Source organism: Saimiri boliviensis, chromosome 16 (genome assembly GCF_048565385.1).
Source record: "Saimiri boliviensis isolate mSaiBol1 chromosome 16, mSaiBol1.pri, whole genome shotgun sequence".
In the NCBI taxonomy this organism is placed as follows: domain Eukaryota; kingdom Metazoa; phylum Chordata; class Mammalia; order Primates; family Cebidae; genus Saimiri; species Saimiri boliviensis.
In genome coordinates, this window is record NC_133464.1 from 4,965,535 (window position 1) to 4,993,292 (window position 27,758).

Genomic DNA, 27,758 nt, shown 5'->3' on the forward strand with positions numbered 1-27,758 from the left:
CGCCAGCCTGCCTACTGGTACCTTGATCTCAGACTTTTATCCTCCAGACTGTGAGAAAATAAATGTTCTTTAAGCTACCTAGTCTGTTATTTTGATCTGATAGCCCAAGCAGGCTAACAGACACTGATTGGGAAAGGATCCTTTCCCAGCCTTGGGAAAGGACAGTTTGGAAAGGATGATTTGGGGACAATAATTTAACTTATACATACGCAATTTTGGACATTTAACTCAGAGAGGCAAGATAATCAGATTTGGGATTTCAGTTCCTCTGGAATTGAATATTTCTGGACTTTAATTTATAAAGTATATTAATCTTTGAACTTTCATTTCTCACTGGGAACTTAATAACGGAAGCTGACTTACAGTCAAATATGGAGGATATCTAGGCTATTGGGATTTTATTATTAGAACTGCTCTTTTGTTTTATTTTAACATTTTCATTTATTCTGGTTACAGGATCCCTGATGAACTACATTGGACAATGTGTCAGGCCAAGGTTTGGGATGGGAAATAGAAGAAATTTATGGCCCTCAATGTAGAGTGGCTTGGAGACGAATAAAGAAATACATTGTTGACTGTTGACCCATTTCAGTATCTTTGGGTACAAAATTTACATCACTGGGCCGGGCACGGTGGCTCATGCCTGAAATCTCAGCACTTCAGGAGGTGAAGGCGGGAGAATTACCTGAGGTCAGGACTTTGACACCAGCCTGACCAACATGGCAAAACCCCATCCCTACTAAAAATACAAAATTAGCTGGGCATGGTGGTGCCTGCTTATAATCCCAGATACTCGGGAGGCTGAGGCAAGTGAATCACTTGAACCTGAGAGGCAGAGGCAGTGAGATGAAATCCTGCCACCACATTCCAGCCTAGGCAACAAAACCCGAAAAAAAAATTTTATATTGCTTATCAGTGGTCCCAGAATGATACACAATGAAGCAGTAGTGTGCTCCTGAAGATGAGAGAAAGAATCTTCTTAAAGACTGAATATCCCTCCAGGGATATGGTCATGCCTATTATTATAAGCTTATTGGTTGAGACCAGTAGTTCCAGAAAGCAAAACATGGCAGAACGCTAGACACTCTGGTCTGATGTTTCCTTACAGATGGAGGTAGAGTGACACACTGGGCCACTCTAAACTTTCCCACTTCCTAAAGGAAGGTGAAGTGACGGACTTGTCTAATTGTTAAACTTGGGAAGAAAACACAGAGCATTCTCAGCTGCTTGTGAACAAACTGCTTGCAAAGAAACATGTTCTCTCTGCTTCTCCAAGCTCCAAGATTCAGAAATCTGACATTGCATTTTTAATAAAAATACTCAGAATTCTGGGACTGAATTTTTTAATGGACCTCACAATTGCATTAAAAGTACACTGTAATTATCAAAATATTAAGTTCAGGTTGCAAATAGATCTGTTTATTTTCCTGGAATAATCACCTTCATTTCATTTGTTTGGTATTGAATGTTTGCTCAGTGGAATTATACATTCACTTTAAATCATTTGGGCTGGTCAGCTTTGCATATTTTTTTCTGAGGTTGTTTGTTAGGCTATTGTTAGGAAGGTATTAAAGACTTTTTATTTTCATTTTCACCTTGTTTTAAGCAAAAATGTACAATCCTTCATTTGTAAACATTGCTTTTCTTATTGTTCTTTGAGCTGATTTTTCAAAGGCTGTGACTGACTCAGCCTCATTTCATCACCCAGCTGCCTTACGCCATGAATGATTTTGTGGGATGGCTGGTGAGAAACACGGCCCTGGCTGCTGCCGTCCAGGAAACTCTACAAAATTAACTGGATTGTTTTTCAGGAATTAGACCAAAGGCAATCCAGAGAGTAAGGTCCATGGCTGAATTTTAGAAATCTCCAAGGCCTTCTTTTCACCTGATGTCACAGTGGGGTTCTGGCATGCCAGTGCAGTTGAGGGTGGATGATAATGACAGCCAAGCCTCAGAAACAGCACGTCATTGTGTAAGGAGTGGAAAGAACAACTACTTTGGGACAGGACCAGTATCAGTACAAACCTCGTGTCCTGTGGTGGTTACAGGCACCCTCAGGGATGAGGTGTGAGACTTTGGACCCACCTCCTGGGAACTGCAGCTCTCTCAACTATAAAATAGAAATGCTGGCAATAATCAACTTCATGGGCGTGCTATGAGGATTAAATGAGAAGATGCTTGTGAAGTGCTTAGTGCAGCGCCCAGTGCCTGGTAAATACTGATACGTGTTATTTGGAATAACATTAAATCAAAGCTAAGGCAATTATTAATTACACAGTAACAAGTGTGCACATGATGAGAGTAGCTACCCTAAAAGGTCATGATTAGGGAAGGATAGTGAGCATACTGTGAAGTGTGGCCCGTGACTCCCAGCAGGTACACAGCAGTGCCCCATGATGACGACTGTGTGTACTGACGTGGATTCCTAAGTTACACTGACATTCTGATTTAGTAAACTGCTTATATGAAATAAGAGTGAGTAAATAAGGAATGAAGAAATACATGATGAAGGAATGAGTGGATGCTGTTATGGGGGATCACCACTTGGTAGAGCAGAAATTAGAATCTGAGCCAGATTACGAAACAAAACAGTAAAGTCACCTTGCGTAATATCGCTTTTTCTAAAAAATTTTCCCCAACGAAATTAGAAAGAAGATGAGTGGGAATAGATCAAGGTTGAGTTGCCCTTGAGTCAAAACCAGCCACTTCCAGTTTTTGCCAGTTTACTCGAACACCACTTGACCCATTTGTTTAAACACGGTTGAGTGCTGCTTTCTGCTGGAGAGGGCCAGCTGAGCAGCTGGATCAGAGACCGCATGGCCATAAAGTACACAATACTTACCATTTGGTCCTTTATATGAAAAGCGTGCAGATCCTTGAAGTAGAATATGGGGAAATTTAGGATCCATAAGGCACTGAGCAGTATAACAAATTATCAGTAAGATACATGCAAGCTGGCAGGGCGTGGTGGCTCATGCCTGTAATCCCAGGACTTTGGGAGACCAAGGCAGGTGGATCATAAGGGCAAGAGTTCGAGACCAGCCTGGCCAACATAGAGAAACCCCAACTCTACTAAAAATACAAAAAGAACAAAACAAAAGAGAGCAAAAAACTAGTGAGGCTGTAGTGGCATGCGTCTGTAATCCCAGCTACTCGGGAGGCTGAGGCAGGAGAATTGTTTGAACCTGGGAAGGAGAGGTTGTAGTGTGCCAAGATCATGCCACTGCACTCCAACCTGGGTGTCAGAGTGAGATTCTGTCTTGGAAAAAAAAAAAGTATGTTTAAGCTAAAATGACTTCTGGAAGCTGTTGTTTAAGTTCCTCTGTCACCTTTTACATTTCATTGAAAAGTTACAGGTCTCCTTTCCTCTCCAACTTCATTAAACCTTAAACAAGTAGCACTTAACTTAACACTCAAGAACAGTTTCAGCCGAAAGAAAATGGTTAGATTTGGCAAAATTACCTTGGAGAAAGTTTATCCTTTGCCAATTAAAGCTGTTAAGAACATTTAATCTCTCCTGACCTTATGAATTCAAATTTTTCTAAAAGATGCATTGACAGAAGTTGGCATCTCCAACTTTTAACAAGGCAGACTTTTAAAAGACTCCAGCACAGGCTGTTTCTCTGGCGAGGGTCTGCCTCATTGGATAGCCACTGTCTGGTAGTTTCAATCCAATAGACGAAAGTGTGTTCTCTTTCATCCCTCTCCGCACACCCAATTTAACATCATGGCTGTGTCCTTTCACAGTGAGGCCTTTCAGCAACAACTGTGTCATTTAGGCAAGCTAAATGGTTCGGGCTATTTCTGAGAGGGATTTCATCCAGTTACAATCTAAAAACACAGCTCACGGTCCCTCACCGTGCCAAGCATAATAGCCAACCCTCTGGTGCTTTTATTGACAAGTCCTTCTGTCTTTTCCAAGTAAGTTTTCCTCATTAAACTGGAAACTTCTCCATTTAGTTACCCTATTCTTCCTTGCCAACCATAAATAATCCCTTAAATGAATGACAGACATGATCCATGTAAGCTTGCCACCCTGGGTCTGGAGTTAGACTCCGAAGGATGTTCCTGGTAAGCTGGGATGAAGATGGACAGGAGTGACACCTTGAGAGAGAGCCATAGAACCACATTCTGGCACAGCCCTTGAGGTTCACTGGGAAAAAAAGTATGAATGAGAATGCTACAAGCATACAGGGGGATAAAGACAGTACCCAGAAAGGTGGCTGAGACCCTATAAAATGTCTCCTGTAGGACATTTTCAAAGCTGTTTTGTTTTGTTTTGTTTTGTTTTGTTTTGTTTTGTTTTGTTTTGTTTTGTTTCAGTGTGGCCTCCTATAGCCCTTTCTCTCAAATCTATAATTTTGAAAAAAAAAAAAAAAAAAAAACTTGGTTTTATATTATTCAACACTTGAAACTTACATGCACATGTTGGGGAGGGATGAAAATAATAATTCACGTGTATCGGCGTGGCGTTTTACGGTTTCCTATCACTTGTATGTTCTGCCTTTTAAAAGATGGTAGGCTGTTTCAAATTGGTGCTACCCGTGGATGCTTCCCGTGGAACATGTCTGGGTTGGTTTGTAAGTGCTGTGACAAATAAAATACAGGGAGGGTGACGCTGTGCCAAGTCCAGGCCTAGCTTTTAGGAAGGGTGAAAGCTTTTTTCCTTGTTCATGGAAACCTGACCCAGTGGGTAAGAAGTCTGGGCCATTCTGCTAGAGAGAGAGCCACCTGGAGGAAGAGACGCACTGGGCATAGGAGTGAAGGGACCATCCTGTGCATCCCCCAGCCCAGCCAGGCCTTAGCTAACACCCACCTCTTCAGCCACATGGCTGCAACTGGAGAAGACACCTCAAGCAAGCTTGCCCCATTAATCCCAGTGAGCTCACCGCATTGGGAGAAAAACTAAATGGCTGTTTTATGCCACTGAGTTTTGGGATGATCTAATATACGATAACAGATAACTCATCCAGAAGCTGATGCATTTCCAACCCTTCGTTACATGTTTTGCAGCACCTCCCTATGAGGAGGGCACCTCTCCACTCTATTGATGTTGGTCTTGGCCAAGTGACTGCTTTTAACCAATGAGATAGATGGCAGTGACACAGGCCATGCCTCAGTAGCCTCTCCTTATGACTCAGGAAGAGCATATCCCAGATCTGGGCTAGTTTTTAAACCTGAATCTCATTAAAAACCAAAACAAGAATCAAAACAACAAACATTAGAGCTGGTTTGAGCTTAGGTATGGTACTTCTAAACCACACTCAAATGGAATGCAAGAAAGAAAGAAGCATTTGCTGTTGCAAGCCACTGATTTAGGATTTTTTTGTTGTTGTTCTACAGAACAGACTGGTGGAAGTTGGCTTTGACAGTGCCATCAGTAAAAGATCTCATAAACTGAAGAATGAGACTGACGTTAGAGAACATTATTGAGATCTACTGAGGAGAGCAGATTTTTTCCTTTAGTTACAAAAAGTTTGGGTCCAGAGGTAGGAAGAGTGACCAGCATCTTGCTGGAGGCCAGGCAAATGCCTCTTATGGTTTAAGGCAGAGATAAGCAAACTTTTCCTGTAAAGGGCCAGAGAGTAAATATTCTAGGCTTTGCACGCTAAGAGGCAAAACTGAGGATATTATATAGGTACTTATATAACCATTTAAATGTAACCATTTAAAAATGTAAAAGAATATTCTTAGCTCTCAGGCCACATGAAAGCAGATGGCAGGCCAGATTTGGCTCTTGGGCTGTCATTCTCTAACCTCTGGTCTAGTGGTTGAGATGAGCACATGCATGGATATTTCCAGCATGATCTAATAGGCAAGTGATAATTATATTATACAATACATTTGGAATCTTAGGGACACCAACTTATCTGGGATTTTATAAAATGACTTCCAAAGGAGAAGATACCTGAGTGAACTCTGAAGAGCAATAAAGGAAAGAAGGTGGAAAAGATAATGGGGTTTACATGATGGATGCCTCAAAGTCTTAGAAACCACATGGTACGTTCAGGCAAGCCATATTTCCTTCCATCAACACAAGTATCTAGTAACATAAACTTAGTTCCAAAACTTCTGAACACAACGTATAGAGCTTTTCTGCCTATTGACACCAAATAAACACAGAAACAGGGCTGTTTTAGTTTGGGTGGGCTACTATCACAACATACTATAGGTTGAGCAGCTTAAACAACAGAAATCTATTTCTCACAGTTCTGGAGGCTGAGAAGGCTGAAGTCAGGTGTCAGCCACATTCTTATAACCTCATTCAACCTTAATTACCTTCTTAGAGGCTCCACATCCAAATAAAGTCACAGAACGCTTTTAGAGGAGGGCACAGCAAGTCCACAGCTGTGGGCAATCCAATTCTGTACCATAATTTGCACGTAATAATTTTCCTGCTGCTTGTTTTATTGTTCTTCATGTCTCCAAACTTGTGAATTCTCTTGCCTTTGGAGACAGGGTCCTTAAGTCTTTTTCATCCCGCTCTGAAGCCGTATTACACAAGGAATATACAGAAAACAAATGCTGACAAGCATATTTTTCTACATTTAATCAAAATAGTATCCTCTCAACTAAAGCAATGCTCCAGTTTCAATGAGAAAGACTCAGAATGATGGACAGTTATTAAAGCCAAGATACTATGTTGCAAATTTACAACCTCATATCCATCTACAAATTCGAAGAAATGTTCATTATTCACATTTATTGTCATGTCAGATTTTAGAAATAACCAATCCTGCTCAAATCAGTGGTTGCTTACTTCCCAACTGCAAAATTGGACAATTTTATTTTGTTCAAGATTTTTGTGGTAATCATATTTCTTGTGTACTTAATGAAGTCATTTGTTTTGACAGATTTTTATTCTCTGACAGTTAAGACAATGTAAGGTAAAGAGGAAATATATATTTTGCATAGCAGTAATACATTCTGTTACCTGAAATTTTGGTAACCAAACAACCAACCCAAAATTTCTACTAAATTACACCTCCAGGCTTTGTTTTATATAATGATGTTTCCACTGCCTGGCGGCATTTCAAAGACTTGATGAGCTTTTTGAATACTCAAGAAATACTAGAGTATGCTATTTCTTGATATAACAGTATGTTGATTATATCTTACTTAAATTCTTCAGTTTCTATAGAAACCAATAATCTCTCTATGAATCAATATTTTTGTAATATTATTTCAGACTGACATCCTAAATGTAAGAGAGATATGGGCAAATTTCCTCTAAAATTCATAATTCCATTTCCACTGATACGCCATTACAGATAAAGATAAGAAAAAGAAATCACATGTCATTTTAAATAAGGAAATGCTGAAAGAAATGCAAAGAATTACCTAAAAGTATCATTTCCCATCCTCACTATCCTTTTTTACACACTATACTTTTTCAAAGTATGCCTATGGTCTCTGTTATGCAGAAATACTACTTTAAAATGACAACCACTTAATTTCCAATGCCAAGTTCATTTTGAAAACACTTGTTAAACACCTAAAATGCACAAGCATTGTGGTTGAATATGATATGATTCTTGTGTAGAAGAAGTTACAGTCTATTGCATACATATAAAAATTATACTTAATTTTTAACATGTATTAATTGCATTTACTAATTCAGTGAAAAAGTAATCCTAATATAGTGGACATAAAACTGACTTGGAAATATACAAAAGCAAAGATAAAAATAATTTTCTAATTTTATAATATATGATATCACATACACCACACACACTTTTCACTCTTTTCTGGGGAAATAGAGCAATTTGGATAACTGATTGTTAGAATAATGATTAGAAATAGTCACGTAGCATTATTTCTGAGGCCTTTGTTCTGTTCCATCTGATCTCTGACAAGGCTGACAAAAACAAGCAATGGAGAAAGGATTCCCTATTTAATAAATGGTGTTGGGAAAGCTGGCTAGCCATATGCAGAAAGCTGAAACTGGATCCCTTCCTTACACTTGATACAAAAATTAACTCCAGATGGAGTAAAGATTTAAACATAAGACCTAATAACATAAAAACTCTAGAAGAAAACCTAGGCAATATCATTTAGGACACAGGCATGGGCAAAAACTTCATGACTAAAACACAAAAAGCAATGGCAATAAAAGCCAAAATAGACCAATGGGATCAATTAAATGTAAGAGCTTCTGCACAGAAAAAGAAACTATCATTAGAGTGAACCAGCAGCCAACAGAATGGGAAAAAATATTTGCAACCTATCCTTCTGACAAAGGGCTAATATCCAGAATCTACAAAGAACTTAAACAAATTTACAAGAAAAAAACAACTCCATCAAAAAGTGGATGAATGATATGAACAGAAACTTCTTAAAATAAGATATTTATGCAGTCAACAAACACACCGGGGCCTGTCGGGGGACAGGGGGGTAGGGGAGGGACAGCATTAGGAGAAATACCTAATGTAGATGACAGAGTGATGGATGCAGCAAACCACCATGGTACATGTATACCTACGTAACAAACCTGCATGTTCTGCACATGTACCCCAAAATTTAAAGTATAATAAAAAGAAGAAGAAAAGAAATAGTCATGTAGCTACCAAAGGTTACATTAGACAACCACTGAGGGACCCTTTAATGTAAAGAATCTTTGATATCATGGATCTAAGGAACTCTAACAAAATGAAGAAACAGAAAAAAAAAATACACTAAATGCACTTTTCTGTTATTCACTGAGTAAGTCCCATTTCACATCATGCACAGGTGCACCTCGATTTGTTGTGCTTTACTTTACTATGCTTGGCAGTGTTTGCATTTTTCACAAATTGAAGGTTGGTTGGTTGCAACCTGACATTGAGCAAGTTTAATAAGCATAGTTTTCCCAACATATTCACATTTCACTTCTCTGTTTTGCATTTGGGTAATCCTTGTAATATTTAAATCTTTTTCATTAATATTAATCTGCTATGGTGACCTGTGATCAGTGATCATTTCTGTTACTATTATAATTGTTTTGGGGTGCCATGAACCACACTGACATAAGAAAACAAACTTAATCAGTAAGTGCCCTGCATGTTTTCACTGTTCCACCTCCCAACTGTTCCCTCACCTCACTCTCCCTCTTCTTGGACCTCCTTATTCACTGAGACACAGCATTAAAATTAGGCCAATTAGTAAACCTGCGATAGTCATGAAGAATTTACATAAAAAGAACAGTTGCATATCTCTCACTTTCAATCAAAAGCTAGATATGATTAAGCTTAGTAGAAAAAGCAAGTCAAAAGCCAAGACAGGCCAAAAACTAGATCTCGTACCAAACAGCCAAGTCGTGGATGCACAAGAAATGTTATTGAAGGAGACAAAAAATGCTATTCTTGTGGGCACATGAATGATAAGAAGGCAAACAGCCTTATTGCTGATATGGAGAAAGTTTGAGTGGTCTGGATAGAAGATAAGACCAGCCGCAATATTCCCTTAAGACACAGCCTAATCCAGAGACAGGCCCTAACTCTTCAATTTTATGAAGGCTTAAATTTTATGAAAATTAACCTTATGAAGGTTAATTTTTAAACATAAATGTGAGATTTCTTCAATTTTATGAAGGCTGAGAGAGGTGTGGAAATTGCAGGAAAAATGCTGGAAGCTAACAGAGGTTGATTCATGAGGTTTGAGGAAAGAAGCTGTCTTCACAACATGAAGAGGTGAAGAGAAACAGCAAATGCTGATGTAAAGCTGCAGCAAGTTGCCCAGAACAGCTAGATAAAATAACTGAAAAGGTGGCTACAGCAAAAAACAGATTTTCAATGTAGATGAAATAGCCTCCACTGGACAAAGATGCCATCTAGGAATTTCATAGCCAGAAAGAGGACAATGCCTGCCTTCAAAGTTTCAACGTCCAGTTAACTCTCTTGTTAGGGGTTAATACAGCTAGCATTTTTAAGTTGAAGCCAATTATCATTTGTAATTCAAAAAACCCTAAGGCCTTCAAGAATTATGCTGTCTACTCTCCCTATGCTCCATAAATGGAACAATAAAGCCTGGATTACAGTACATTCATTTTATTTCTTTAATCTTAAATTCTGAGATACATGTGCAGAATGTGCAGGTTTGTCACATAGGTACACAGGTGCCATGGTGGTTTGCTGCACCTATCATCCCATCAGCTAGGTTTTATGCCCAGCAAGCATTACGTATTTGTCCTAATGCTCTCCCTCTTCTTACCCCCCACTCCCTGACAGGCCCCAGTGTGTGATATTCTGCTCCCTGTGTCCAAGTGATCTCATTGTTCAACTCCCATTTATGAGTGAGAACATGTGGTTTTTGGTTTTCTGTTCCTCTGTTAGTTTGCTGAGAATTATGGTTTCCAGCTTCATTCATGTCCCTGTAAAGGACCTGAACTCATTCTTTTTTATGGCTGCATAGTATTCCATGGTGTATATGTGCCACAATTTTTTTTATCCAGTCTATCATTGATGGGCATTTGGGTGGTTCCAAGTCCTTGCTACTGTAAATGGTGCTGCAATAAACATGCAGGCGCATGTGTCTGTAGAGTAGAATGGGTTACAAACCTTTGGGTATATACCCAGTAATGGGATTGTTGAGTCAAATGGTATTTCTGGTTCTAGATCCTTGAGGAATTGTCATACTATGTTCCACAATGATTGAACTAATTTACACTCCCACCAACAGTATAAACACATTCCTATTTCTCCAAATACTTGCCAGTACCTGTTGCTTCCTGACTTTTTAATGATGACCATTTTAACTAGTTTGAGATGGTAGCTCATTGTGGTTTTGACTCAAGATGGACTAAAGACTTGAACATAAAACCTAAAACCATAAAAACCCTAGAAGAAAACCTGGGCAATACCATTCAGGACATAGGCATAGGCGAGGACTTCATGACTAAAATACCAAAAGCAATCGCAACAAAAGCCAAAATTGACAAATGGGATCTAATTAAACTAAAGGGTTTCTGCACAGCAAAAGTAACTACCATCACAGTGAACAGGCAACCTACAGAATGCAACAACATTTTTACAATCTATCCACTCGATGAATGTCTAATATCCACAATCTACAAAGAACTGTAATGCCTCAAGGCCTGCCACCCTCCGAGGCCACTGCTACTAGCAGATCACTTCCTGAGACCTCAGCCCTAGGATGAACACTCTTCATTCTATTTCATATTGAATCATCTTTGGAGCTACAAACCCAGTCCCCACTCCCTGTTGATTCTGATTCAGATAGTCTAGGGTGAATTTGGGGAAAGGTTTAAACTTACCCAAGAACAGATTTTGAACTAGAACCAAAGACCACCTATACTTAAGAAGGTGGGAGGGCTGACCTTTAGTACACAAACTGTAAAATGTAAGAAATATCAGCTCTCGACAGGCTCAGCATCTCTGAAGACTATGAAGGGATTTCCACCGAAGGATCAGAAAGAGACAGGTCAAGAGCTGTCCTTACCAAAAACCCGCAACAGTCAGTGATAGCTACCCTGAATCCAGTCCAAAACGAGTGTTTTATCCAGCTTTTACTTATTTCTATGTAAGCTCAACTTTGCAGTTATTCCTTATAAATTAAGAGACAATATGTTTATTATCTCCTTTACAAGCACCTTTTAAATTTTAAACACAAAATCTTGTCCATCTGAAATATATATTCTACAATTTAAATAAATCCATCCCCATGTGGTTCTTTCTGCTTATCTTCTATCTAAGATACTCTATCACCCCTTTAAAATGGAAGACTCAAGCTGAACTCATATGTTGTTTATTTTGTGTCTTTATAAAATTTACCAAAATGCACAGTAAATAAATGCGGTTTCTTTCTTCTGGGAAAACAAATGTTATAAAAATTAAACACAGCATTTTAGTCATCGTTTAAATATTATTCCCTTTGTTCTGAATTAAATATGTCAAATGTAGTGATTTAAGTTGTTGGCTTGCTTATTTTGTTTTTGTCTCACAGCTTCCTCAAAATAGTGGCTCACATTGAACTAGTCAACAAAAGTCTTAAATCTCTTTTTTTTTTTGGATGAATGGTTTATCAAATAGACTTTTTCATACTCTACTTATACAGTTAATTTTTAAACATAAATGTGAGATTTCACACTTGCAATACTTATATTAGTTTATATCAGTATTATTTTAAGATCTCATTTTATTCTATATAGAATTACCAAATGTCTTCTGATTTCCTTTTTGCCCACCCCTGTTTTATTTTTTGCATGCTTAAAAACAGATAGTCTCATTATTTTCACCAGGATGACAATATCTTTCAAGTATCTTTGAAAGCCATCTCTGATCCCAAATTACCTCCTTACTATGCTCTGTACCACTTTGTAATATTCCAATCCTTTGTAATATACCAACACTTTGTAATATCCCAAGCACTGAATGGCTATGGTTTATATACGCATTACCTGTCTAAACTGGAATGTTCATCAAGCTAGAGTACATAGCACAACAACATACCTCAACTAAAGATGTGGCCTGGAACAATGCATAGTAGCATATCTCTGTAATTCAAGCTAATTTCCAACAACTGATCTATTTAAAATGGATCCATTAGTGAGGATTCTAATTTACTTAAAATCAGAGTAAAGTTTCTCATCAAACAAAATATATACAAACAAATATATAGCCTGCGGGGATGACGTTGCTTTTGGGTGAGTTTAGGTCCTTCTTGCAAATGGCTGAGATAAAGCAACCATGGGAGAAGGGCTAATACAGACAGGAAGATGAGGCCACATAACTAGAGTTTATCTGAGTAATTCGTGCCCTGTCTGGTGCACAGTGTGTTTTTCACCTGAACGTATTGAAAACAGAGGTTAACAATCTTCTGTTCTAAAGGGCAGATAACAAATATTTGACAAATATTTTACACCGTGGCACATCGTCTATCTCCACTGCAGTGCAAACGTGGTTATAGACAAAATGCAAAAAATGATTGTAGCCATGTTCCAATAAAACTTTTTTTTACAAAAACAGGTGGTAGACTGGATTTGGCCCACGAGTATCGTTTGCCAACCACTGATCTAAATAACATTTTGTTCATCTATAAATGGGGAAATAATCACTTATATACATTCTTTTTTTAAATAATAAATAGTAACTATCATATGCAATCATTTTATAAAACTTTAATCTGAGGAAAGCCACACTTTGAAAGGAACATGAGAATGATTTCCAAGGTACCGTCTTCAGTAGAGTTTAATTATTTTTTATGCAAGCTTTGTCAGTGTATTTCATTGTTTCCCAGAGAATTTTGCTTATTGGAGATAGAAAAACATAAACAATAAAAGCAATGGCAAAAAATAAAACAGAAGACCCTTGCTACAACAGTGTCAGCGTCGGTATCCTGCACTCAACAGCAGCTAGAACGGAGATTTTAAGAGCAGAAGAACTTACCTTGACAGGAAATCCGAGAAGGAAAGGCGAACAGGGTATCCATATCGGAAGATCTTCACCATCTCCAGCACCCCAATATACTGTAGCTGAGCAGACACGTAAAAATTATCAAAAGTATCTGGCAGCTTTGAGTTATTGGGCCTGATGCAATGAATGAAGTGTGGAGTGCACTTCTGAAGTTTTCCAATAATATCCGTTAGTGATTTCTAAGGAGAGAAGTAAAACCCAACTGATTCTCCAAAGGAGACACTAGCTAAAATTAAAAAGCAGCTTTTAAATACAAAGTCTTCACATCTTTAAATCTTATTATGCATTCACTCTGTGTGCATGTGTGTGTTTACTTTTTTTCTGAAGATACCTAAATTGTCAAAAATGGAAAATAAAAGTCTACGTGAACCCTCTTTAGTTGCTATAAACATACATTAAGTTTTTGAAATCTGAAAACTTTACTAACCCTGAGTTGTGATGCTATGGTGACTGGGTCTCCTCGTTCCAATCTTTGAAGAAATGTAGAAGTTCCTTTCTTTTTTAATAACTGTAATAAAAAGAAAGAAAAGGAGTGATGGAGGGAGGGAAGGAGGGAGGGAGGGAGGGAGGGAAGGAGGGAGGGAGGGAGGGAGGGAAGGAGGGAGGGAGGGAGGGAGGGAGGGAGGGAAGGAGGGAGGGAGGGAGGGAGGAATAAAGAAGGAGAAAAAAGGAAGAAGGAAGAAAAGAGAAAGGAAGAAAGAATGAAGAAAAGAAAAAGTGAACAAATTTATTTTATTAAATTTTAGTTCATAAGAACAAAAAATAAGTCTCACATCCATTTACATTCATTAACAGGCAAATGTGAATTTAAAACGTATTTATAAAAATCACTACCAAGTGACTTTTGTATGGCGAACAAGTTGAGGAAATGGGCAACTACTTGTAAAATAACACCTGCTACTGCCAACTTCTCAAGTGCAGGGCTGCTGTGTAAATCAGATCACCATCCTGCAGCCATTTTAGTGTGAAAATAAACGTAGATCACAATTTCCCTGCTGGTACAATAAACTCACTACCATATCCTGGTTACGCTACTAACTTTTCATATTTACCAGGAGATGTAGTGTATGATGAAGCAAAAGGATGTTACTTTATGTTACCAAGATTTGATGTCTCAGTTACCACTGGTTTGTTCCCCTAAATTTAACTACCCTCAGGAATTGAATGAATGAATAGGTCTGATGCTTCCTTACCACGTTTTTCTTCCCTTTCCTCCATTTCTTCTTTTTTTTAACTACTAAAAGATGTTACTAAATTGTCTATCTGTGAAAAATGGTAATAAACTGTATTTTTTCCAAATAACTAAATATGTCCAGCCCTGAAAACAAAAAAAATATGTAACAAAGATTAAATAATAATAGAGATATAAAATCAATGAAAATGAGGTCAAAATGAAATAAAGGACAGAAGGTAATTAATTAAATTCTATCCAGGGTTAAAAGGAACCTCAGCCACTAACCTACTATTTCACAAAATTACATATTAGACTAATGCACTTATTGATCTAAAATTGTTTTTCTTAAAAAAAAGTTACAGATACAAGAAGGGAATCCAAGAAAACATTCTTGTGGATCTAGAGCATTTGCTCTTACGACAATAGCTCATTTCCTTCTGTGAAGATGAACTGTCAAGCTCAAGTGATTCACTGCAACTGACAAGGGAATGTGAAATAAAGTGATTGGGCCGAGATCAACCACGTTCTACAAACACCACGCAAGGTGTCACGCTCAGTTAAAGAGTAGGGAAAACCCTATTTTCCTGGCCACAGTGGTGGCTGTGCATGGATGAGGCAGCTTGAAGGGAAGAAATAAGGGAAGCGAGAAATAGAACATTAAAGGAATAATCATAATAAATAGCTCTCTGTCCCTTGAAACTGAACACTCCAGTTCCCTCTCTGGGTTGGAGGAACTACTGTGAATTGTCTCCCTTTCGCAGTCCTTTAGGGAAATGTCTAATGGCCTCGACGCCTCGTAATGTTTAATAATTGAGGTTAGAGGTGTGTGCTGCTTTCTTATTCTTGGTTTTTAGGATGATTGAGAATAGAAGGTCCAGAAGGCTCAGAGAGATCCCCAGGGATAGTGATCTTTCTTGTAAAGATAACCTTATGTCTTTTCAACGTAAAAAATGCCATTTTCCATGTGGCAGAGACTAATTCCCATGATCATTTGGTTCTAAACAACATCAAAGGATCTCCCATTCTAGAATCCAGTGGCTGAAGACACACACACACACATTCACATACTCACTCACACTCATATTAACACACATTTTGGCAACGCTTCTAAAATAGAGTTGAGTTTAATTCTGTTTTTATTTTAATTGGTAAGCTAAAATGTATTCCAGAAGCTGCAACAATTGCATTTCTAAAATTGATTGTCCCAAACACCTTCCCAATTATATTCCTCATCTTTTATGGTTTTGGTAGACATAAGCAAAACACTCTGGAACACCATCTGGCATTGGATTCTTAAGGAACCTAAAACACTCCATACATGTTTCCTATCAGTTTGAAATGACTCTTCACTAAGTTTTTAGTTATCTTTTTCCATACAGAATCTTGAGATTGTACATACATATATACATTTAAAAATTAGTATAATACAATAAAATTAAAATTCTACAAATATGCAGTAAAAACATCTTAGCACATAAACAATACCTTATGTCTATAAGAGAAACAACAATTTATTATTTAGAGACCTAAATTACCTGAAGTGGTTAATATCAACAGAATAAGATAGCTTAGATTATTTCCGCTAAGCCTATAGTATCTGAAGTTACCTTCTACTCTTCAACAAAGGCAGTCGGAGTTGAGACATGACTGGGATGTTGCATAGACAATTAATAAAATGACTCAGACTGTACTTACTATTGAATGGTCCCTATCCTGCATCTTCCTCTAGTTTTCCTTCATTCTGATGGTTATACATCAGACAGGCAGTCTTTTCCTGAGTACTTTCTATTAGACTATCAATTTATTTCCCTTGGTATTTCAAATTGTGCTTTTTCTAAAAAAAGAAGCAAATGTACTTATCAAAATTAAAACTAACCGAACAATAATCACAAAAAGTCCTACCTTACTAAGTTCTAGATAATTCTTGTTTTCTCCGGTAATTGAAGAAGCTGTCATTTTCTTACTGAGCAGGGCAGACTTATGTCCTCGAAATTTCAAGGAAGGATAGGAGGACAGGAGGGATCCTGTTTGTGACAACTTCGACTGGAACAAATGTTTGATCACGACATTTTCACTAGCTAGGAAATAAATCAATGAATATTGTAAGTGGCACTAAAATTATTACTTAAGCATTAAACTTAGTCCTCATACAAGAACGCTAGCCACTGATACATTCTGGGTACAAGATTTCATTGGTGCAGCAGACTGATGCATCTGCCTTTTCCTGTATCTTTTTATTTCCTCCACTATTTAATATCATTGACAAATTTTGACCTTCACTACCTTAACCAGGTGTCCTGATCCCACTTGTCCCTTGCTTTCTAAATGAGCAGTACTTCTATCCTAGTTTTCGGAACCAATCGTATCTGCTGAGACCTAAGGGCCTTTTGTTTACTCGCCAAATCATGAAGACTTATGGTCTCTATCAGAAACGACCCATTCCAGGAAAATAACTACCCAGGAAAATGTTTCCCCAGGACCTAACTCACTTCTCTCAGAGCCGTAAGTACCTGTGAGAGGACTTGCCTTACTTGGTTGCACCAGTCACTAGGTTAAAGAAGAGGAAAGAAGTCCTTTATTTAAAAAACAAAAACACAGTTAAGCTGTAAAGGGAAAAGCAAAATGATGTATTTTCATGTTTAAGTTATAAAAATCAAATAATTCTGAGTCCATATTCCTTTCTTGACACCTCAGAGAGAAACTGGAGCTCAGATGAGTGCATTTTGAGTTTCAAATTTAAAAATCACAGGGAAAACAATGTGTGTGGTGGTTAAGGATCAGAAGGAATGCTTTTCGGGTTACTTATATCTGTATGTAGGCAGCTTTTATGCCTAAGTGTCCTTTCCTATAAAATAATGATGACAGTACCTACTTTGAGAATCACTGCAGAATTAAAATGTGAAATAATGAACATAGATCACTAGGATTGCACGTCGCCAGTCAGAAAGTTGGCAACATTTCGTGGCAAAGCAGTTAGGTTTCTATCTTTTCCACACTCCAATTGTTTTGCCTGTCTAGGTGCAAAATACAGGTCACATAATACATATCTGTAATGCTTTCCATCAAAAAAAAATCCTATATTAGGTAATAAACGAACAGGGAATCAGGAAGAACTGTCAGGAAAGGGAACTACAATTATGCAATGCAAAAGGGGCCCTGTGATGTTGGGATAAAAGCAGAGACAGCACAAGAAATTCCTGATTCTTAATACAGCGTTACAGATCTATATACCTGTATGTTATCTACACCTACATCTTAAATGTTCCAGTTCCGAAAGGGCCTAAAAGCAATCATACAAAGGTAGCAATGAGCTCACCCAGCCCCCAGAGCTTGGAGTTTCTGAATACCATTCTTTTATAAGATAAATCAAGGCTTCCTGAACAAATGTCTGATTCTAGATTTTAGGCAAGATTAATGATTCTGGAACATTTTTGGAAGGCTAGAATGTAAGGAAGAGTTAAAAAAAAAAAGTCATGAGGATATGTCAAAAAGAAATAGGTACTAGCCTGAAAGGGTTCTTACTGTTCAAGTCTGAAACAATTTTAGTATCAATATAGTGATAGTAATGAATCATTATTCATTGAATAACATAAGAACCCATGAGTGTACATTAATAAATTAATCAATAGAGAAAGACATGAGAATTATCATAGTTGAATGCCACTATTTATGGCAAGATGGGGTAAGACAATAAAACTTTTGTAATCATGAGAAATAATTGATTTAGGCAAGAACCACAAATGTATGTAAAACTAATTAGTAAAAGTTTGATGAGGAACAGAATATTTACAGAATCTCAGAGTGTCTTCTCACAAATTACTCATTAATAACAAAAAGAAAACAGTAGCTTTATGTTAGAAAAAGCTGAAGAACACCACCTTATCATAGTGCTCATGGTTAACCTGTTTGAAACCATGATTGTGTCTGAATGTGATGTGCTGAGAAGGATACCCCACTACCTCTTGGGATTCCTGCCAAAAAATTCACAACCTGCTTCTAATACAAAGAAATAGCAAACTAAAACAGAGTGATTTCTACAAATTCAGTGGCGTTTTTTTCAAAAAAGAGTTAATATGAAGGAGAGAAAAGCTGAAGATTATCAGATTTAAAATACTAAAGCAAAATGATAACTAAATGGAATCAATGATCTTGAATTAGGGGGAAATGACCATAAAAAACTACTATTAGTGGGACAACTGGTGAAACTTTATATGAACTCTGGATTAGATATGAGTCGTATATCACCGTTAAATATTCCGATAATTTACTGAAATTATGTAAGATAATATCCCTTCTCTTAGGGTGGGCACCAAAGTATTTAGACAAGAAGAGATAAGCAGCTTACTTTCAAATGACAGAAAGTAAACACACACACACACACACACACACACACACACACACACACACGTACATACACATGGGACAAAGGAAGGAAAGAGGAGAAGAGCAAAAGACAGAAGGAGATAGAAAGATAGTGAGAGTAAAAGAAAAGTGATGAAAAACATGAATGCGGGAAGAGGCTACCTGGGAGGACTTTGTAATAATTTTTTCACTTTAAGTTTAAAACCACTTCAAAATAAAAAGTTAAATGATAAATGCATAGTACTATAGGCAATTTAAATAAATAATTAAACAATTACTATTTATATGTATAGGATGTCTATGTATAAATGAACCTGCAGATAAATAATGCAACACTTTATTCTTATAAATGAGAAAACACTTCTAATAAAGCTGAAAAGATTACAGAGAAGGCAGGCGATACAAAAGATATTTTTAAAAAGAAAAGTAAAAAGATATTTAAAACTCACAACATGAGACATAAATATGGTCCAAAATATGTAACTGACCCCGTTTTGTATTTTCTCTGCATGAAGCTATAGTAAGACCCATGTCCGGGGAGCTGGCATCATGCATCGGGACCCTGACGGGAGAGCCCTTACCACAGCTGAGCACACTGTGGGAGACAGCGAGGTCCCCCAGGACTTGAAAGAGAATTCTGCTATCCATTTGCCTCTTAAAACCAAGCAAGGCGACTTCCAGTGAAGAGGCATGTTTCTCTCATTGGGATTGCAAGGAGTCACTGACCATAAACCATTTTCTTCATGTCAGTCTATATACATACTGAGAGGGGAAGTGTCCCTCCCTAGGATCTACAATCATTGTACAGGGTCTTTCTAGCTAAAGTGGGATAAGCTAACTTACAAGCAAGTGTACAGAGGCACACAGAAAAAAAAAAAAAAGACTAAATAATTATTGACATAATTGGCAGCAAATCCTAAATTTTCCTAAATCCTACAATTTCCTGTTCTTGTGAGCAGAGTTAACAGTCTGGATCTTGGCATATTTTATTTTATTGCCTCTTTTTGAGTGAAGTAGACTTTACTTCTAATCTCAGGCACAAATGCATATATTTGTTGCATGTCACTATGAGCTGTCTCTAAGCTCTCTGACAGCACCTGGTTAGTGGTCTCAGAGACACAGCTCTGCTTGTGTAGATTCTACAACAGATCTCACCATCTTCCTCAACCGGCAGCTTTTTGATGCTATGAAAATTGAATTAGATACTAAAGCAAAGTACCTGCAAATAAAAATTATTACTTATGAATTGCACTTGCTTTTAATAACTATGTATGAGCATCAAAATATTTCACAGATTTATAAAACATGATAGCAACCACGAACCTTTAGCTTTTATGATAGAGTAAGTGAGCAACCACAGCTCTTGAGCCAAACATGGCCCACTGTCTGTTTTTGTAAATAAAATTTTATCAGAACACAGTCACATCCATTTGTATTATCTACAGCTGTTTTTCACCTTATAACAGAAGAGGTGAGTAACTGCAACAAGGAGCTTATGGTGCACATGGTCTAAATTATTTATTCTCTGGCCCTTGACAAAAAAAATAATCTGATGCCACTTATATAAATACAAAAGGGTATATTATAAATTCTGTCCTTTTGCTCAGAAGCACCTACGTCCTAAAGAATTTTAAAATAAATAAGTAAATAAATAAATGAATAGATAGATAGATAGACTTGCTGGGTGCAGTGGCTCATGCCTGTAATCCCAGCACTTTGGGAGGCTGAGACAGGTGAATCGGGAGGTCAAGAGATTGAGACCATCCTGGCCAACATGGTGAAACCCTGTCTCTACTAAAAACACAAAAATTAGCGAGGCATGGTGGTGGCAGGTGCCTGTAGTCCCAGCTACTCAGGAGGCTGAGGCAGAAGAGTTGCCTGAACATGGGAGGCAGAGGTTGCAGTGAGCCAAGATCGTACTACTGCACTCTAGCCTGGTGACAGAGTGAGACTCCGTCTCAAAAGAAGAAAAAAAACCCGACTCAAAAAAACAGACTCAATTTTTTTTTCCCTGAAACATGTTTTGTGTACAAATGCACACAAAAGAATGATTTTAAAATATAGGGCCTCTATTAAGATAAGCAGAATTGCAATATTATTAACCATCATATATATATATATATATATATATATATATATATATATATATATATATATGTATCTCCTGTCACCATGAAATCCCAAAGTAAAGAACCATTGTGTAAACTTTTAAATACATGCCATATATTAGACCTTCATAAAAAAGAAATGCATTATATATAAAAGTGCAAATAGTAACAAACTGAATAAAAGATTTTCCAGTGATAATATATAAGACTAATTTTTTTTGTCTTCATAATATTATTCCATCTTTTATTCGTTAGTTTTGGCTAAGAGAACTCACAATAAACATACATTCTGAGGGGCGAGCAGAATAATTGTCAGTGAAAAACAATGTATTACAGATGTGCTGCTATAATTTGAGGCAAATATGTTTCTCAAACCAGAAGTGATATGGATTTCTTATTTTCAGTGATGGAGCATTCAACCAATTCATGAAAAGCTATCCTGTGCTTCTTTTAAAGATAAATTACTATTTCACTTATTGCAACTTAAAGGACAAAAGATGATACATTTTAATTAACTGAAAAGGTTATTAGAAAAATGTGAATCACTGCAGAACTGCTATTAAGTAAATAATTACTAGAGGAGACAGAATTTTGTATATATTACATATATATGGATGGATATATATTTAATTATCATATATATACATTTTTCATGCAGTCTTATACAGTATAGAATTATAGTAGATATTGCGTATAAAGTATTAATGCTCACTAAGTAGAAGGGTCCTATAAATTCAAACTTACATGTATATACATGTATATACTCCTTTTACTCCTCCTTCTTAGCGAGCATTAATATTTGATAACTGAAAATACAGAAGAATAAAATACCACCCTTAGTTGTGCTCCAAAGTCATCTTAAGTAATGAAATTCACCCTACTGTGGCCTAAATAATGTTGGAAGCCATACTCATCTTCATTAGTCTTCACAGAAAAGCTTTTCTATATTCAACCCACTAAAGTAGTAAAGGGGTTTTACATTTTTATCTGCTAAGAGCTTAGTTAAATTATGGTTTCCACTGGAATCCGAATTACATTGTAGCCAACATATAGAGCAGCAAGACCCATTTCTTATCATTCTGGGCATTAGAATGCAAAAGGTATTTCAATTATGTGTCAGCTGGCAACATATTTTATAGGAAAATATTCAGAGATAAAGAAATAACGAATACATGGCATTTTAACCAGTGTAGGGCAGGAAAAAAAATCAACTTACTTTTCATTACAAATAGAAGATTCTGTGAAAGGGAATCTTTATTTTTTTCAATTGCCCCAACAACATCATACATTACCTAGAATAAAAGAAAGCAGCATAATTACTAATGATTAAACATGACCATGAAAATAAATTCCTTTAAAGGATAACTTGACCCAGCTGAAGTTTTAAGTTATTCAAAAAAGTGTCTTCAAGTCCTAGAGTTCATGTTACATGCAAGTTCAAAGCTATAATCTGTCTGCTCTCATTCTGTACATTAAACAAGGGAACCCTCTTCTGTTCTATTTTGTGAAGATCTCCTTTGATCCCCAAGTTTAAGAGCAAACAGTGAAGGCTCACATTCATGTGGTCTCCATTTTTCTTAAGAATTTTCACTTGCTCAGAAAACTCACTAAGCCAAGTAAAAATACTTGAGAAACTTCGGGAATGAAGTGTGATTTCAATTTGAGAAATTTAATAGTCTCCTAATTTACAATGTTCTGCTTGAATATTTAAAGAATTAGTACTCTGAAGTCTTTACAATGAAGAACGCATAGGAAACAACAAATTTCAGATTCCTAAAGGAGAATTTTCTTCACCATAGATGACTTAGGAATCAATCTGAAGAATGTTACAATATAATTTTATTAGTGTACTAGTAGGGGCTGAGAGATTTCATCTTTGAAGACTGAAATAGTTTGTTGTCTTTCACTTGATCTTAGCCAAAAGGCCAAGAAGTGATAGTTTGTTGTCTTTCTTAGTGTCAACTAAGTATGAAATCTCAGCAGTCACAGGAAGCTCATCAGCCACACATTCTTTCAAAGTCTTGGCAGTTTCAACAGCTGCTTCGAAGATACACCATGAGGGACAGCACCATGGCCAGTGTATCAGTCTGTCCTCTGCCCTGAGTGAACCCAGAGTGCATAAGGGAGACGCCAAACCAATGAAGTCTCGTTACTCCTGAGCAACAGTGAGCAACAGCCATAAGGGAGGGTGAGCGTCGGCCACGAGGGAGAATGAGCGTCGGCCATAAGGGAGGGTGAGCGTCGGCCACGAGGGAGGGTGAGCGTCGGCCACGAGGGAGGGTGAGCGTCAGCCACGAGGGAGTATACAGTTTGTGCCTGTGGACATGTGAGTGTCACTTACAAGGTAGTATAGATGGCTAATTGAGTTCTTTGGGAATTTCGTCCAGAGAGGACTGGATTCTTTGCGGAGAAAGGGTATTAGACAGAGACAGCAGAAGAAACTGTGAGGAACTGGGAAAGGTGGGTGATCCCTGAGGCAACTTCCTTTCTACAGGCTTCTATAAATCCAGTGCCTGATTACGTCCATCTTTCCCATAAAGGCTGAGTTTTTATTGTTTGCTGTTACAAGGGCCTAAATAAAATAGAATAGGGCATCCCACACATTCCCAGGTGTTCCAACAAATTTGAGTCAGAAGACCAGTTGAGCGGGGGACAATGCCAAATTCTTAAACTATGTTCAGGTATAAGTAAACTATTAATTAATTATCCAGTTTGCATTTGTGCCACCACGTGGCTTAGTGTTACTGAAATGTGAGCTACATACGATGTTATACACCATACATTGTGAAATGCGAACAATTTTCACAATCTAGAGCAACGGTTCTCAGTCATACCCAGGGGACACTCTGTCGTTTCTGGAGACATTTCTCTTTGTCACAACTCAGGGTGATGGTTGGGCAGAGAGATGTTGCTACACATCCTGGTGTGCACAGGCAAGCTCCCACCATGTGGAATTATCTGGCCATAAATGTTCATAGTGCTGAGGTCAAGAAACCTCCATCAAGAGGTTTGGCTTCCCTGTGCCTTCGTGAGTCAGGAGCAGCAGTGCCCAGCAAAACCGTGGGGGAAGTCAACACATCTTTGGAAGCCACCTGGAGCTATGGGGAGTGAGGCGAGTCATTCAACGTCCCAGTGCTGCAGTTGCTTACTCGGTAAAACAGGAGTACCACGCTGTTAATATTGTGAAGTAATATACATGAAAGTTCTTTGTAAACCAAAAAGAGTTATTTGAAATATAAGGGGTTACAAATAGTGTGGGTAATCTCTACAGAGTCCTACCGTGTTGTGCTGTTACCCAACCATGCTCACATGACTTTGGGAGTTATTCCAATTCACTTCTAGAAAACTGATGGAAGTTGAGGTGATTTCTTCTGGTATGCTTTATAAAAGGTACAACCATCAAATTCTGAATCAGGGATTTGTTTTTCACTTTTTTCCTAGCTCCCTCAAATGTCACTTCAGTTACATCAAAAAAGACGACGCATTTACTAAAGATCTGGTCCAAATGCCCCCAGTCATGTCCTTCTCCATGACTTTGGGTATATTTGGTGCAAATATTTGGAAATACCCTACCTTAAAGATATTCAAATCTTAGCTCTCATCTCTAATAGCCTATGTTATTCTCTTCCACTTTCTAAACATGCTTTTCATTCCCATCGGCATCTCCCCTCCTTTCATTCATCCACAGTTTCTAAAGCAATTGCCTATTCTGACTTCTTTCAGGTCTCAAGAAAACCTGAACCTTAGGGCTTAGCCACTTAAATAGCAAAAGCCACTGATACGCTGCCACCATTTTTAAAACAATCACAGTCATTCATTCATAATTCTAGCTAATGGCACGGTCAGTCACTGGATCTGACTGCAATTCAGTGTCACTTGCATCTGCCACAAATTCATGCTGACATCTCAGACGGACCCTGTTTGGCTGCTAAGAAGTTCCCCGATTCACCTCTCGATCACGCCAAATTACAGTCTTCACAGTAACCGCTAGAAATCGTTTTGCTTGCTTTCAGGCTTCCAGCCCCAGCCCCGGATTGGCTCATTCTCAGAAGATGGCCATATTTCTTACTTAAAAATTCAATACTGTCTGACTTGAAACCTCTGAATCATTCATTCTTCCTTCTCTCCTTCCTCATGTTCACTGCTGCATGTTATGTAGATTAGAACCCACGGAGCCATCTGGGATCCCCTCCCCCAGGACAGCTCCCCGTCATCTGCCAAGGACTGCAGCTTTCCCCTCGGTTTCCCCTTCAATCCCTGCCTTTTTATATTTACTACCTTCACTCTAGTAAAAACCATCACTTATTATTTTGACAGGGAAATAATCAAAAAGCTAAGCACTGGCCTTTTACATTCTTACTTTAGTGCAACACTGCTATTTGATATATATATTGAACTGAGAAAGTCATTTTTTTCCTGTTCAGAATGGACCCTGTCATAGAGAGTCCTCCTCTATAGAGCTACAATCTACAATTCTAGCTTATTCTCTGCACGAGAATCTGATGATTTCTAATGAAACACACCACACACACACATACACACACACACACACACACACACACACACACACACACACAAATTGGACCATCATATTTTCTTTAAATATATTTCTTGTCCATCTTTGTTCATGCTATGGGCTAGTTTTTGATGCTGCTTCCAAACTTCCCTGGTAAAACTGCTACCAAAGGCCTTTAGGGCAATGACTATGCACTTCTCAGTTTTGACTCTGCAGGAGCCGGCACGATGCCTTGTCCATTGGAAGCAATCAATAATTATTCGGCAAAATGGAGAACAAGTTTTGGTTATATTGTAACCAAATATAGCATGACATTGTGCTGTCATTTTTATTTAAGATTCTGCTAACTAGTCTTTCATCATCACAAGATCATATTCTTTGGAAAGCTCTCATACATGGCACCTGGTTGTATGTAGATATCTGGAGAAGAAGCTGAAGGTCTCTCATTCAAACTAAAGTAAAAGTCTTCCCATTTGGAGACTTCCATTTACTGCTGTCTGGGAAAATGTATCTAACAGCCACCTACATTGACAAACATCTGCTGAGGTAGTTAGATTTTTGTAGGAAGCATAGTGTTTAGTAACTCTTTTTTTATTGCTAAAAGGACATTTGTATGAAGTTAATAAATTAGGAAGCAGGTAAGCTTATTTATTTTTGTGATATTAGACAAGCTCTTTAAATTCTTTGAATCTTGCTTAATGCATTAAATAATATTACCTAAGGGCCCTCCAGTTTTAAAAGCCTTTGACCCTATCCATAAGATACAGTTAGCCAGGGCTGACATGATTTGAGTTGACTGGTGAACGCAGATATTAGAGACTATCCAAATAGCTGACAAATGTTATCATAATAATGCAAATAATTGATAATGTATTACATAAAATTGGCATTAGTGGATTGTTAACACATGGTTCCAGTGTTTTTTGTTTTGTTTTGTTTTCTTGGTGCTAAGTCTGGAATCAAATATTCCCTCCAGGACATCTTGCAAATTTTTGTGAGGAGAAATGGCACTGGAGACCACCTGAACTGCAACGATTCATAATAGCACATTATGTTCTTGACTACTGGGGCAACCAATGTTTCCAGACATTTCTAGTGGACAGAGTCAAGTAATTTAAATATGCAACAGAAACATGCACACACATGTATGCACAAATACTTTTCTTTTTCATTTAAAGGTAAAATACTACCCAATTCCAAAGTAGGCCTTTTAACCATGATACTTTCGTCAATCAGTTAAGTTTCATACTGGCCATGTCAAAGGCAATTTGAGGGCCCAGCCTGGTGGCTCACACCTGTAATCCCAGCACTTTGGGAGGCCAAGGTGGGCAGATCACTTCAGGTCAGGAGTTCAAGACTAGCCTGGCCAACATGACAAAACCCTGTCTCCACTAAAAATACAAAAATTGGCCAGGTGTGGTGGTATATGCCATAATTGCAGCTACTCAGGAGGCTGAGGCAGGAGAATCGCTTAAACCCAGGAGGTAGAATTGCAGTGAGCTGAGATCGCATCGCACCACCACTGCACTCCAGCCTGAGCGACAGAGCAAGACTCTGTGTCTCAGAAAAAAAAAAAAAAGGCAATTTGAAAATCTAAATAATCTAAATCAATGACATCCATTCATGCCCTTTATTATGTCTATATGTATCCCATTTCTATTACCTTTAAATATTTTAAAAGTTTTAATTTTGAAATAAGTTTAGATTTGCATACAATTGTAAGAAATAAAACAGATAAATCTTGTGTACTCTTCACCTAATTTCTTTCAATAGTAACCTCCTGCAAAACTATCACAACCAGGATATTGACGTTAATGCAGTAAAAATATAGAATATTTACATTACCACATGGATCCTACATGTTGCCAATTTACAAACAATCTCACTTCCTCAAAATTAGTTGAGTCCATTTATGTGGTTCTATTTCTATATTCTAACTCTGTTCCATTGATCTATGTGTAATGTGCATTCCGGACTTTTAATGGAGTAGGTTAATTCAATGTAAATTTTAGAACGGTATCATCTATATCTTTATGTCTACAAAAATTTTACTGTGATTTTGATAGGAGTGCTTTAGACTATATATCAATCTGTGGAGAACTGACTAACACTATGGTGATTACTATTCAATTGACACTATATTGTCTCAAATCTACAAACATGAAATGTCTTTCTTTTTCTTTTTCTTT

At 37.6% G+C, this 27,758-nt stretch overlaps 1 protein-coding gene across 4 annotated transcripts in view; it reads right to left on the reverse strand.

Moving 5' to 3' along the window:
* MYO16 (myosin XVI) overlaps positions 1–27,758 on the reverse strand; it is a 695,568-nt gene that overhangs the window by 143,854 nt on the left and 523,956 nt on the right. For all 4 annotated transcript variants that reach the window (XM_074387449.1, XM_074387448.1, XM_074387447.1 and 1 more), the window contains 4 exons: positions 22,270–22,345; positions 16,486–16,661; positions 13,837–13,917; positions 13,383–13,588 (listed from right to left, as the gene is read on the reverse strand). In XM_074387449.1, the coding sequence (XP_074243550.1) occupies positions 13,383–13,588; positions 13,837–13,917; positions 16,486–16,661; positions 22,270–22,345 (539 nt within the window). The remainder of the gene's footprint in view (positions 1–13,382; positions 13,589–13,836; positions 13,918–16,485; positions 16,662–22,269; positions 22,346–27,758) is intronic.